The sequence below is a fragment of the Muntiacus reevesi genome, chromosome 2 (genome assembly GCF_963930625.1).
Source record: "Muntiacus reevesi chromosome 2, mMunRee1.1, whole genome shotgun sequence".
Classification (NCBI taxonomy): domain Eukaryota; kingdom Metazoa; phylum Chordata; class Mammalia; order Artiodactyla; family Cervidae; genus Muntiacus; species Muntiacus reevesi.
In genome coordinates this window covers 179,730,114-179,743,976 of record NC_089250.1, presented here as the reverse complement: position 1 = coordinate 179,743,976, position 13,863 = coordinate 179,730,114, and the positions used below count along the sequence as shown (strand labels likewise).

The window sequence follows — 13,863 nt, the reverse complement described above, 5'->3', positions numbered from 1 at the left end:
GCTGCGGCCTTGATCGCTGTCAGCGGGTCATGGGGACTGCGTCCCGGCCCAGCTTGGTGTCTGCAGGGCGGACAGGCTTCAGTGAGGAGGGAAAGGCTGGCTCTCCCGTCCTTGCGGGTGGCCGGGTCCTCCATGCTGTGGCCTGCCTTGTGAGCTGCTGGCACCTCGTGCCACCCGCCCGGGTCTGGCTCTGGTCTGACAGCCTGTGTCTAGTGCATCGGCAGCCCTTTCTCCTCCTGTGGTGGGCCACGAGATGGGGGCGTCATCCCGCCAGGTTGAGCCGCTGTGGGACAGTCCGCATTCATCATTACGTTCTCCTTTGTTTTGGCTCTTTCACAGAAACTGTTAATGTTTTCAGCAACTTACTTGATACTACTGGGGTTTCAGCAGTACCTGCCATGAATATAAAGTGTTGCATTAAAGGGTTCCAATGAGCTGTGCCCCTCAGAGCCCCCGGGAGCAGCTGACAGCATGCGTTCTGTTCTCCTCTTCCCCAAAACTCAGTTACTACAATGTCAATTAATCTCTTAATTCTTTCCAAGGGAAGGACATATGTTTGCTAAAGGGAAGATCTAAAACAACAAAAAGAATTTCCCCGATAACTGTATTCATCTTGGTTTACACTGAGACTCAGAAATACAGGAATAGTTAAGAACTTGGAATGTAAAATTGTGGCAGATAATTGAATATACTGAATATATGAGGCAAAAAATAGGATCATGTGTTTCATCTAAATTATTTCTGTTGGCAACTCAGCATGGCCTCCACTTGGCGAAGGGCTTCGCAGTCCACTGCCGTTGGGCGCAGACTCTGTGGACAGTGCCTTGTCTCTCAGGCGTGGGCTTTAGGTGTGCGGTCAGAGCATGTGAGCCTCAGACACGGGGCTCGGGACACCTGAGCTGTGTGAGGGCGTCCAGATGCACTGCGGCTCTTGTTCCCTGAGGCCTGGCCCCCTGGACTGCTGCGCCCGCTGCACTGTGGCCCCACCTGGGGTTCTGAAGGCCCGAGGCACCCAGCACCCCTGCCTCTGTGCCCTGCTCCAAATCAGGACCACCCTTCCCCCGCGCTGGGGTGAGTGTGCCTGGGCCAGGCTGGGACCCACTGAGCACCATGTGCCTGGGGTGCCTCTGCTGGCCGAGCAGTGGCCAGCGCGGGTCGTGCATGGGAAGCAAGCGAGGGGCTAGGAGTGCTGGTGTCGTGGGTCCCCCCCTGCTGGAGACCCAGGAGGCTGGGAGCTGTTGGGGGGCCACCCCCTCAGGTGCTTGGGAGATGGGGACCAGAGAGGCACCTTCCTGCCCCCGCTTTCCTGGAGCAGTGTTCAAGTGGCCGGAGAGCAGGAGGCGAGCAAGTCAGATGCTTCTCAGATAAGTGCTTAGTCATTTTAAAGGCGGTATGTGCTTTGACTTGTGGTTTCATCAGTCTTCAAAAGGGTTGTGACTAAAATTCACGTCAAGAGAACAAATTTGAGTATCTGACAGATTATGCTGCTTTACCATCTTATCCTGGAAGAAAGCAGGATTCAGGAACCTGTCCCGTTCATTCTAAGAACACAAAGTCGTCTTCAGCCAGCGCAGCTCAGGAAACAGACTGCGCGGGCCTGCTCCCGACGGCCGTGGCCAAGCCCTGCGTGTGTTCACGCAAGTGTCTGTCTGACAGGGATGGAGTCCCGCCCTACAGGACCCGCAGGCAGCACCGCCGGGAGATGCAGGAGAGTGTCCAGGCCAACGGGCGGGTGCCTCTACCTCACATTCCCGTAAGTGTCCGCCTGCATGTGCCCTGCTCCCACCTGAGGGGCAGTGGCCCTCGGTCCCTTGGAGGGTCTGGGTAACCACGCGCAGGGTTTCTCGCTGTGCTTGCAAGTGTTTTGGATTTGAAGCGATTTGCTGCTGTGAGGTGTGCGTGGAATTGCGTTCTCTGAGCGTGGCTCCCCGTCCCTCCCCGGCTCCTGCCTGCGCCAGGGTTCTGTGTCGCTCATCCCGGGTGCAGGGCAGCGGCCCCCTGCTGTGTCGGGCGCTGTTGCCCCTTGGGTGCAAGGTGGGCGCTGCAGAGCGTGTCCGGCCCTTCTGGTGCCTGGGCTGAGCCCCAACATCAGGGGTCTGCACAGCCGGATGCCTCTGCTCCGGCTGCCTGAGTTCTGGGCTGGTCAGTCACAAGAAACCCTTCTCCAGGGCAGGCTGGCGGCCTTGGGCGGGTGCCTTGGGCTGCGGACGCCAGGGTGGCCATACTCGAGGAGGTGTAGCCCCCGGCCTCCTCAGGGTCTTCACCTGTGGTCGTGGGAGGCAGGAGGCAGCTGTGTCTGCTTTTCCCCTGCTGGTCAGCCCAGGGCGGGGAGGAGAGTGCTGACCGTGCCCTGCTCACGCGGTGCGGCAGGGCTCACAGCGGCGTCTCCTCACAGCGCACGTACCGAATGCCAAAGGAAGTCCGCGTGGAGCCCCAGAAGTTCGCCGCGGAGCTCATCCACCGCCTGGAGGCCGTGCAGCGGACGCGGGAGGCTGAGGAGGAGCTAGAGGAGCGGCTGAAGCGCGTTCGCATGGTGAGTGGCTGCCATGGCTCAGGCTGCAGCAGGCCCCCGAGGCATCGGCCTCCTTGGAGCTGGAGGGCATCTCCCCGCCGGCCGGGCGGTTCTGCCCGAGTCAGGGCTGGAGGCCTGCGTCCTGCTCGGTGCCCCCTGTGTCGCGTGGAGCCCGGATGGCCTCCCTTGGGCAGGGTGACCCGAGGCTCCGACCTGTCACCTCCGCGTGCGGAATGGCTTTGCAGCTGGGACACGGCTCTGTCTCGTTTCCTGGCCGGTAGCCTTTCTGATAGAGCTCCGGGAGCTGAGAGTTTCAGCACACCCAATCTATTTGCTGTAACTTTGCCTGTAGGTGCCCACATGCCTGTCTTTTTTGCCTGGGGTGGCGCTCTCCCATCCTGGCCATTGCACACGCATGTCGTTCTGCACATGAGAGGGCAGAGGCGCTGTGACAGGCATGCCCACTTCGCCCTCATGTGCCCCGCCCTCCGGGCCTGTGGGCCTCGAGGCTTCTGGCACACAGTCCTTCTCTCAGGGCAGGAGTTCATTCCCTTTTCAGTATTTTGTTCAATATCTGAAACTCAAAATGTGACTTTCTTGGAGGAATTATTTCTCTACCAATCACCTGATCTTCCTGTTTAAACTACAGAAGCTGAGCCCTCCCCGGACCCTGTCAGAACCTGAGGGGGGCCCTGCTGTTTTGGGCTCCACGTTCCCCAGGGGTGCCGCCAGCTGCGCCGCGGGGGGTCAGTGCCGTCAGGGTGGGTGAGGGGCCTGGCAGGCAGGCAGCCCTGCAGCCCCCGCTCCTGCCCCCGCACTTATTTATTTATTTATTTTTTTAATTTTATTTTATTAGTTGGGGGCCAATTACTTCACAACATTTCAGTGGGTTTTGTCATACATTGACATGAATCAGCCATAGAGTTACACGTATTCCCCATCCTGATCCCCCCTCCCACCTCCCTCTCCACCCGACTCCTCAGGGTCCTCCCAGTGCACCAGGCCCGAGCACTCGTCTCATGCATCTCACCTGGGCTAGTGATCTGTTTCACCATAGATAATATACATGCTATTCTTTTGAAACATCCCACCCTCACCTTCTCCCACAGAGTTCAAAAGTCTGTTCTGTACTTCTGTGTCTCTTTTTCTGTTTTGCATATAGGGTTACCATTACCATCTTTCTAAATTCTATATATATGTGTTAGTATGCTGTAATGTTCTTTATCTTTCTGGCTTACTTCACTCTGTATAATGGGCTCCAGTTTCGTCCATCTCATTAGAACTGATTCAAATGAATTCTTTTTAACGGCTGAGTAATATTCCATGGTGTATATGTACCACAGCTTCCTTATCCATTCATCTGCTGATGGGCATCTAGATTGCTTCCATGTCCTGGCTATTATAAACAGTGCTGCGATGAACATTGGGGTGCACGTGTCTCTTTCAGATCTGGTTTCTTTGGTGTGTATGCCCAGAAGTGGTATTGCTGGGTCATATGGCAGTTCTATTTCCAGTTTTTTAAGAAATCTCCACACTGTTTTCCATAGTAGCTGTACTAGTTTGCATTCCCACCAACAGTGTAAGAGGGTTCCCTTTTCTCCACACCCTCTCCAGCATTTATTGCTTGTAGACTTTTGGATAGCAGCCATGCCCCCGCACTTAGATGCAGAGCTCCGTGTGACACCTGCCCCAACACAGGCCAGGCTCCCCCGCCTTCCCTGCACAGAGTTGGCAGACAGATCTCATCGCGGGGCGGGCCGCAGACCCCTGGCCTAGAGACAGCCCCGAGCATGAGGTGGTCGCAGGCCATGTGGTGCCACGAGGGTCCCCGCGGGACCATGCCCTGACCCCCCTCCCGCCCACGTGGTGATGGCACGGCCTCCTGGTAGGGCAGGTGCAGCCCGAGGCCTGCCCGGAGCCCTCCGGCTGTCCTCCCACGGCCCGTGGCTCAGCGACCTGTCCGAGGCCCCGCCCCATCACTGCTCAGGAGGGCATGGCCAGCAGGGCAGGGTTGGGGTGCGCTGGTCGTCAGAGCTGAGGGTTTCCGCCTCCTGGGAGCTGCCTAGAGGGAACGAACACAGACCAAAGTCACACGTGTGCCAGTGCCTTGGCGGAGCTCAGCTTGGGGTCGCGTGTGTGAGGAGGCCGTTTGCCCTGGCAGCATCTCCACGCACCGCCTCTCTGTGAGGCCGTCCTGAGTGCATTGCCATCAACAGCTCTTAAAACAGGCTCAGGAAGCAAGGTGTAACATTTCGTGAAAGAAATTTCAGAGATCGCGACTCACTACTGCAGACTTGCCGGTTTCACTGCAGACCTGGGCTTTTGCAATGCGCTGCTGTGCTTCAGGCCTTGACTGGGGCTGTGTGCTTGCGGTCCTGGCTGGTGGTGTGGGACGGGAGGGGCGTGCTCAGGCAGCCCAGATGTCTGACGGTGTCTGAGGCTCTCCCATGGCGTCCCTGGCAGGTGCTGGATGGCTGTGCCTGCAGCCCCTGAGCTCTCAGGGGGCTGGACCCAGCAGTGTTCTCTGACATGACAGAACGTGTCCCAGTGAACGTCCGGTGTCGGCTGCTCAGAGCCTCAAGCTCAGGAGGGCTGCCATGCGTAGGCCTCGGGTCCCAGCTCCCGGCCTCGGGGGTGCAACCGGTCGGCTCCCATGGGCGTCCCTCCGCCTCAGGGGGTGGCTCACTGCCCAGCAGCTGGCCGTGTGGTCTCGAGTCTGTTACCGGGTGTGATATTGTAAGCTATGTGAACCATGGTATAAATAAGAATTCTTTTTTAAGAGTAATAGCTCAGACATTTTTGGGGCCTGCCTTGTGGCTTGTGAGATCTTAGTTCCTGACCAAGGATCTAACCTGGAATCCTGCAGTGAATGCACTGAGTCCTAACCACTGGACTGTGGGAAATTCCCACTGCAGATTTTTAATTAATTATTTTCGGTTAAGCGGGATGTTCCTGGGAGTGTGCAGGCTTTCTCTAGTTGTGGTAAGCAGGAGCTGCTCTTTGTTGAAGTGCATGGGCTTCCCATTGTAGTAGTTTCTCTTGTTGGGGAGCACCTGTCAGGGCACATGAACTTTACTAATTGTGGCTTATGGAGTCAGTACTTGGAGCACACAGGCTTAGTTGCTCCACGGCATATGGGATCTTCCTGGACCAGAGATCGAACCCGTGTGCCCCACATTGGTAGGTGAATTCTTAACCACTGGAACACCTAGGGAGTCTTACAAATTTTTTAATAACTTAATTTTACTGTAAAGCTTGGAAAATCAGAACAGAAGAAAATGAAAACTAGTACTGAAGGGTTATGTAAATCTGTAATTTTTAAAACCCTAAAATTGAATTTCTGTGCATGCAGAGCTATTAGGGATAGCTGGTCTCAGATCCCTGGGTGTTTGGAGGTTTCTTTCTGCAGCGTGCTGCCCTGGGAGGGAGTGAATGGCATCAATACTGGGTGCCCCTGGGTGTAGGTCTCCCGAGTCCCAAACCCCTGATAACCACGAAGCACCAGGGTTGGGGTGGGGACAGGGTGAGTGCAGGAACCAAGGGTCTGGGTAGCGATAGGGGGTGCAGAGCCCAGAGTCCAGGTCGCTCTAGGGTGGCTCACTGCTCACCCACAGGGCTGCGTGTCCCTCCGTCCGCCCCTCTCTCCCCACCTGTCCTCTTGGGTGCCATTTCCTGAGTCGTGGTGCCCACAGCTGGTGGCATGTCTGGATGACCGCAGGCACTTCCATAGTGGTGTGGAGTCCTGTAGGGACTCCTGGGGGCTTGTTCATGTCGAAATGCAGGGTGGCTCAGTCATCCGGCCTCTTAATGTCTGCTCAGGGCAACTCAATAAGACGAGACAGTGAATGTGAGTTGTGTGTTTCAGGATCGAAGTGACTGAATATGTTTGTTTACAGGTCTGTTTATAGTAACTCTCAGAGTCAAAGGAAATTCTGTTAGTTTGATGTGACAATTTATTAACATCTGTAGCAAGACAAGGAAAAACCAGGAGCTCTTCTGTATAAGGGCAGTGTTGCCTGGGAAAATATGATGGAAAATACAGTAGTAAAATTGAGGAATAGGAAAACAATTGAAAAAAAGAAAAATTTTTATTGAGAAGCTTAACGTGGAAGTGGTGCCAGGCGTCCTGGTGGTCTATGCAGCCCTGATGCTGTGCCCTCCTCCGCGTGGCGTGTGGCCCTGTCCCCGCACTCGGGAGGGGAGTGCAGGCCAGCCCCCATCCGCTTCGTCCTCCTGGAGCCCAGCCATACTGACTCGGGACTGGGCGGGCATGCGGGACTTGGGCCTACTCTGGATCGGGCGGCCCCTCCTGCACTTCACTGTCCCGGCCTCGTCCTAGCTCGGGGCTCGGGCCTTTGTTTGTGCTCTGTGTCCCCAAGCATGGGGTCTCCCCGGTGCAGCCAGTGCCAAGAGGTGACCTGCTTTCTCATCCCAGCAGGAGGAGGAAGGCGAGGACGGCGACATGCCCCCTGGCCCCCAGGGCGCCAGCCATAAACTGTCCTTGGCCCCGGCCTGGCACCACTTCCCCTCCCGCTACGCGGACGTGGGCTGTGCGGGGCTGCGGGACGCGCACGAGGAGAACCCCGAGAGCATCCTGGACGAGCACGTGCAGCGAGTCATGAGGACGCCCGGCTGCCAGTCGCCGGGGCCCGGTCACCGCTCCCCGGACAGCACACACGTGCCCAAAATCGGGGTGATGGGGGGTGCCATACCTGGGCACGGAAAGCATGCGCCCAAGTTGGGGGCAAAGCTGGACCCGGCTGGCCTGCACCTCCACAGACACGGCCACCACCACGGCCACCATGGCGCGGCCCGGCCCAAGGAGCCAGCTGAGGCCGAGGCCACCCGCCGGGTCCCAAGCAGCTTCGCCTGGGGCCCAGAGCTGCACGGCCACACAGCCAAGCCCCGCAGCCACGTGGAGAGCACGGGTGCCCCCCCCACCGCCAGCGACAGCCTGGCCTACGGGTGAGTGCGAACGGCGGTCCCCCGCCCCAGGCCACGTCAGTGCAGGTGGTATACCCCTGAGAAGGGTCCTCCATGCCGCTCTCGGGCCAGAGTTTCCCTGAGGAGTCCCTAAGCCAGGGCCAGTGCAGGTTGGCAGGCCGTGCATGCCTGGGTGCACGGCTGCAGGGCTCCAGCCCTGAAGTGCCATTGGGTCAGATGGATCTGTTTCAGAGGGGGGTGTCTGGGTGAGGACGGGTGGCTGGGCCTGAGCTTCCCAGATGCCTTCTGTCCACAGAGTCAGCCCAAAACAGCCTGGCCGTGCCTGCAGGAGCGCAACTGAGGCCCTGCATGCAGGCAGGGCCTTTGCGGGCTGTCCTCCCCAGCCCTACGGGTCCCGGCCAGCCATCTAGCCTGGGCCGGCTGAAGTAGCAAGTGACCAGGTCTTGCTCTTGCAGCGGGAAGGTGGGCATGACCTCCAAGAGGAACTCCAAGAAGGCAGAGTTGGGGAAGAGCAGCAACACAGAGGCGCCAGGCCCGTCTGAGGACGCGGAGAAGAACCAGAAGATCATGCAGTGGATCATTGAGGGCGAGAAGGAGATCAGCCGGCACCGGAAGGCGGGCCACGGGTGAGGGGCCCCGGCTGAGTCCTCCCCCGGCTGAGTCCCCCTCCGCCCTGGCTCTGAGCCCCCACACTGACTCTGAGTCCTCCTCCCTCCGGCTCTGAGTCCTCCCACCCCCAGCTCTTGAGTCCTCCTCCCTCCGGCTCTGAGTCCTCCCACCCCCAGCTCTTGAGTCCTCCCACCCCTGGCTCTGAGTCCCCTTCCCCCTGGCTCTGAGTCCTCCCCCTGGCTCTGAGTCTTCCCTCAGCTGAGTCCCCCTCCCCCTGGCTCTGAGTTCTCCCCTCCCCCCATATTTTGAGTCCTTCCACCCCGGCTCTGGGTACTCCCACCTCTGACTCTGAGTCACCCTCCCCCCTGCTCTGAGTCCTCCCACCCTGGCTCTGAGTCCTCCCCCCCAGCTCTGAGTTCTCCCACCCCTGGCTCTGAGTCTCCCCCACCCTGGTTCTGAGTCCTCCCTCCCCCTGGCTCTGAGTCCTCCCCCCCCGGCTCTGAGTCCTCCTACCCCTGGCTCTGAGTCCCCCCACCTCTGGCTCTGAGCCCCCCTACCCCCGAGTCCCCCTCCCCCTGGCTCTTGAGTCCCCATCCTCCCAGCTCTGTTCCCACCCCTGGTTCTGGGTCCCCCCACCCCTGGCTCTGAGTCCTCCCACCCCCGGCTCTGAGTCCTCCCACGCCGGCTCTGAGTCCTCCTCCCCCCTGCTTTGAGTCCCCCCACCCCTGGCTCTGAGTACCCCTCCCCCTGGCTCTGAGTCCTCCCACCCCCGGCTCTGAGTCCCTCCCAGCTCTAGAGACTGCTGTCAGCACCAGGCGGCAGTCTGCAGGCCGTGTGCCCGTGGGACCAGTGCCAGCCCGTGGTGGTGTGAGGCCAACCCTTCCCTGTGTGGGCGCTGTGATGGGGTGGGGATTGGTGACAACTTCAGTGTCCCGGGCAGGAGTGCCCACTGCTGGGGTCAGCTGCTGCAACCCCGCTGGGCAGGATCCTACAGCCTGTGGCTGCCCCTCCACCAGGAGCTGAGGCAGGTCCTCCAGGAGGAGCGTTTGGGTCCAGCCTCCTTGACCCCAACTGCCAGAGGACATGTCTCTGCTCTGGGTCCCTCCGTGCTCCATGTCGATTTCAGGGTCACCTGTCCTGCTCGTGGTGGGGGCGGGGTGGGCAGGGGCCTGGGGTTTGGGACCGGCCAGCTGTGGACTTCTCGATCCTGAGCTGTTGGGTTCAGACCCTTTGCACTCACGAAACCTGACCTGGCAGTGCTCTTCTTGGCCGTTCCCCCACCCCAGTGCATCTTTCTGTGGGAAGATACATCCAGAAGCAGTGTCCTGGCTGCGCTGGGGGCTGCATTGTGCAGGCCTTCCTGGGGTCTGTGGACATGGGGGCAGGCACAGAGCAGGGAGGGGGAGGAGGGCAGGGAGTGAGGAGTCGGGGGCCTTGTGGGTCCTTCTAGGAGGACTCCAGCTCCCCGTGGGGCAGGTCACATCACACAGGCACTGAGTCAGCCCTCTCCCCCAGGGCGCCCTTCCTGGGGTCCCCTCATTTTGTTCTTGGGGACACGCCCCCCCTTCTGAGGCCTCCAGTCCAGCTGAGAGAGGCAGTATTGAGTGACAGCAGGTCACACAGATGTAGAAGGTTCTCGGTGACTGATGGCAGGGAACATGGCGTCACGTGGAGGAAAGTTAGGAGGAAGCACGTGATGAGAGTTAAGCCAGCCGTGTCAGGTGTCTTTAGTGGGGCAGGAAATACACTGAATGTACTGAGTGGCTATTGCTAAATCATACTCATTTTTTTCGTAGAATTTCCTGAGCATTTCAAGTTTTTCACAAAGAGCACTTATTTATCTTTATATTTTTAAAGCAGTGGTAAAGGTTAAGCTTTTGTTTGTTTGGCTGCCCTGGGTCTTGGTTGGGGCATGTGAGAGCAAGTTCTCTGACTAGGGATCAGACCCAGACCCCCTGCATTGCGGGCTGGCAGTCTCAGCCATCTGACCTCCAGGGAAGTCCCAAGAACACTTACTCTAATATCAAAATACTTTTCAAAAACAAAAAACTTTTATGTAAAAGAAGTCTTTGTGGGGAAACATTAAGAAAATGCCCACTTGGGTATGATTTATATTTCAGAAAGCGATGAGCACGGTGCTGAGCAGGTCTCCAGAGAGGCCATGTGTTGGGAGTGGGGGGTATACAGGGCCTGGGCACAGCTCACCTGCTTCTGTTGCCCCTGAAGGTCGTCTGGGGCTAAGAAGCAGCAGGCTCATGAGAGCTCCAGGCCCCTGTCCATTGAGCGCCCTGGGGCCGTGCACCCCTGGGTCAGTGCCCAGCTCCGGAGCTCGGTACAGCCTTCGCATCTCTTCATTCAAGACCCCACGATGCCACCCAACCCCGCTCCCAACCCCTTGACGCAGCTGGAGGAGGCACGCCGGCGCTTGGAGGAGGAGGAGAAGAGGGCCAGCAAGGCGCCCTCGAAGCAGAGGTGCGTGGTCCTCACAGCGTCCGTCTGGGGCGGGAGCCCTTCTGCGCCTTGGCTGGCCTGCGGCTGTGCTCGGGGTGCCAGCTGAGGCCCACTGTGTCCGTGAAGGGGCCTGATTGTTCCCAGCACGCGGGGGAGCCCTGGTGTCTCTCTCTCAGTGTTGAGAGCCCAGCCCCATGGCCCTCCCTCCTCACGGCGCCCTGCGTGGCTGTCAGGGCCAGGGTGGCCCTTCGTGGGGCAGGTCACCCCTCCACGCTGGACCCTCGCAGTGGGGCCTTTGCGGTCACTTTCTCAGGTGTGCCAGTCGCTTGGGACTTCAGGGTGGTCCAGGCTCTGAGGGCCTGGAGATGGGAGTATGGTCAGCAGATGGCGGCCCCGTCCCGGGTGTCACTGGTCCCCGCGTCCAATCTTCAGTCAGCGGGGCTCCTGGGGCCGGCCCTCACTGCAGGGTCTGTGCTGCTCTGGGGAAGCCAGCGCCCGGGTGCAGACCCGCCCCAGCCCGCCGCACCACGGGAGGCCCTGCGTGTGCCCCTGGTCACTGAAGGTGACCCCGTTTACGGCGACTGTCGCACACTGAGGTCTTGCTGGTCCATGTGGGCTGGGGAGCGGGCGGTGCCCGAGGCCCGTTGGGCCGGCCTGTGAGCTGGAGGGTGGAGGGCGGCAGCAGGGCTGCCGGGGAGGGCGCGGGGCGAGCCGGCCCATCCTGCCACGCCTGCCCCTGCAGGGCTCCCTGTTTGTGGTCTTGTGTGCTTGGTCTGCTCTTCGCACCAGCACCCACAAGCCCTGCCCGGTGGCGGGTTCTATCTGGCTGTGACACAGCTGAGCCACGGGGGCGGCTCGGGCGTTCCACACTGGTCGGTCCAGGACATGTGCGCCTTTTGCAGACAGGAAAGACCCCAGAGCAGAGGTCCGCTGGGCCCTCTTGGGGTGACTCCACCCAGGGCGGTCAAAATAGAAGTCACATCAGGGCCGTGAAGCGTCACACCGAGGTGGACGGCCCTGGGATGGGAGTGGTGGACGGTGAGCCCCCTTCAGCTGGCAGTGACTGAGCTGCAGGTTCCAGGTCGGGGCTGCTCCCCTCCGGAGGCGAAGGCTTCTCTGAGTGCATGGAGTGGCAGGCGCCCGCAGGTTTCAGGAGCCCAAGGTCTGCTTGGTGAAGACCTGGTGGGTGGAAGCGCCGGTGTCCTGCCTGCCCTGACGGAGCCCTGACCTCCAGCTCCACAACCATGAAGGTCTGCCATCCTGCCGGCCCATGCAGCGGGCGCCTCCTTTTGCTGCAGAGCGTGGCTGAGCTGAGCGCTGCTGGAGGCCCGGCCCGGGCGGCGGCTCACTGCGCGTTGTTCCCTAGGTATGTGCAGGAGGTCATCCAGCGGGGGCGCTGCTGCGTCAGGCCAGCGTGCACGCCCGTGCTGAGCGCCGTGCCGGCGGTGTCCGACCTGGAGCTCTCCGAGACAGAGTACGTGCGCCCCCCTGGGTCCTCCCAGTGCCGGCCGGCCCGCGACGTGAGCTCGGGCGCTACGCCTGAAGAGCTGGGGCTGCTCGTGTGTCTGTGAGAGGAGCCCTGGCCGTCCACGTGGGGACAGCGAGCGGCGGGCCTGAGAAGGGTCTGCGTGTCCCTCACGAGGCCTCAGCCCTCGCTGCAGTGACCCCCTGGTGTGACGGGCTCGGGGCTGCGGCCCTGACTCCCTGGGGCGCTGCTGACCAAAGCACAGGCCCCGGGCGCCGTGTGCACAGTGAGCTGGCTCTGTTCTTACGTGCAGTGTGGGAGCGTGTGGTCCACGCCCATGCACGTGGGCCGGGCTGGGTGTCCAGGGCCTGAGGGCCGTGTGTGGACAGCGCAGGCCACCCTGTCCCCGAGCAGAGAGGGGCGCCCACTGACCCCTTCCCGGCCGACCCCCCGGTCCTTCGTCGTGCGTGGCTGAGGACCCTGCTCTGAGGGTCCTCCTCCTTGCTCCTTTTTGTGAGGGGTGCTCTTGTGTAGAGAATGGACCCACTGGGGACCCCAGGTGGCTCCTGGGGTGGGCCAGGCCTGAGGTCACAGGACCGAAGGAAAGGAATCAGTCGTCAGGAGCCTGGCTCAAGGTGGGGATGGTCGCTCAGCTGAGGTGACCGCCTGGTCTGTGCCCCAGGAGCACCAATGGGGGGATCCCCGGGGAGAAGAAAGCCTGCTGTGACCTCAGGGCCTTCCTGACACAACACTGGCCGCCCTCTGGCCAGGGCCAAGGGCCATGCCTGGGCCCACTGGGCAGCCTGGGGCAGTCACTGGATGGGACTTGGGACGGCACAGGCGCCACCCATCGCGAGGAGGCCCCTCGCTGCCCATGCAGGAGGCACTGCAGGCCTCGGTCATCTCTGGAGGAGGGGCCAGCTGCTGCCTCTGGTCTTGTGAGCAGCCCTCTGCTGTGAGGCGGGTCCATTTCCGGTCCCAGTGACTCTGCTGTCCAGTCCCTGGCCTTGGGGTATTTCTGAAGGTGGGGGCTTCACTGGGACATGGGTCGAGTCACCCAGTCTGCTATCGCAGAGCCAGAGGCTGGCTGTCTCGAGCGGCTCGGCAGAAGCGCCCACCATGGGGTCCTCCTGAGAAGCCTGCTCGCCCGTTTCACGTGGTCTGGGTGGTTGGTACGCCCCCTAGGCCGGCCAGGCCACAGTGAGACCAGGGCCTCAAAGTTGGTGGCGGCGGCGGTGGACAGCTAGCTGGCTGTGTCTGCATCACGGTCCAGGCTGGCAGAGCGTGGAGGAGTGCAGGGCGAGCCCCCAGGGGTGGGCGTGGCTGGGGCGGGGTGGGCAGTGGGACCTGTGGACTCACCGTTTCTGAGCGTGGTGCAGCCCACCCTGCAGGCCCTGCCCCGTCATCTCCTGGGGCGCCTGGTAGGGCCCCAGGCCCAGCGGTCACAGTGCTTCTCGGCCCCCAGGACGAAATCGCAGAGGAAGACGGGCGGTGGGAGTGCCCAGCCGTGCGACAACATTGTCGTGGCCTACTACTTCTGCGGAGAGCCCATCCCCTACCGGACCCTGGTGCGGGGCCGCGCAGTCACCCTGGGCCAGTTCAAGGAGCTGCTGACCAAGAAGGGCAACTACAGGTGAGAGGCTGGGGATTCGCAGCACAGAGCTATGTGCGCCCCTCCCACTGAGTCCCGCCCCCATCTGCCTGGCCCTGGGCTGGCGTGTGTGGCCTCGGCGCAGGGCCGCAGGTCCTCCCGGGCACCCATGCTGGTGTGGCCCGAGCCAGCCTTGTCTTGACTTCCTGACCAGGTGTTTTTTATGGGACCGTGGAAGCCAGGGCCCCACTGCAGGTCCACCCTGGAGGCCCCTCGGAGCACTGCAGAACA

At 60.9% G+C, this 13,863-nt stretch overlaps 1 protein-coding gene across 7 annotated transcripts in view; it reads left to right on the top strand.

Annotated features, from left to right (window-relative positions):
- Nucleotides 1-13,863, top strand: part of AXIN1 (axin 1) — a 38,802-nt gene that overhangs the window by 23,955 nt on the left and 984 nt on the right. For 3 of the 7 annotated variants that reach the window (XM_065923908.1, XM_065923906.1, XM_065923907.1), the window contains exons 4-10: nucleotides 1,657-1,753; nucleotides 2,396-2,533; nucleotides 6,948-7,477; nucleotides 7,912-8,082; nucleotides 10,292-10,537; nucleotides 11,883-11,990; nucleotides 13,447-13,614. In XM_065923908.1, coding sequence (XP_065779980.1) covers nucleotides 1,657-1,753; nucleotides 2,396-2,533; nucleotides 6,948-7,477; nucleotides 7,912-8,082; nucleotides 10,292-10,537; nucleotides 11,883-11,990; nucleotides 13,447-13,614 — 1,458 coding nt within the window. The remainder of the gene's footprint in view (nucleotides 1-1,656; nucleotides 1,754-2,395; nucleotides 2,534-6,947; nucleotides 7,478-7,911; nucleotides 8,083-10,291; nucleotides 10,538-11,882; nucleotides 11,991-13,446; nucleotides 13,615-13,863) is intronic. The other 4 variants (XM_065923910.1, XM_065923909.1, XM_065923912.1 and 1 more) reach the window with 3 other exon arrangements.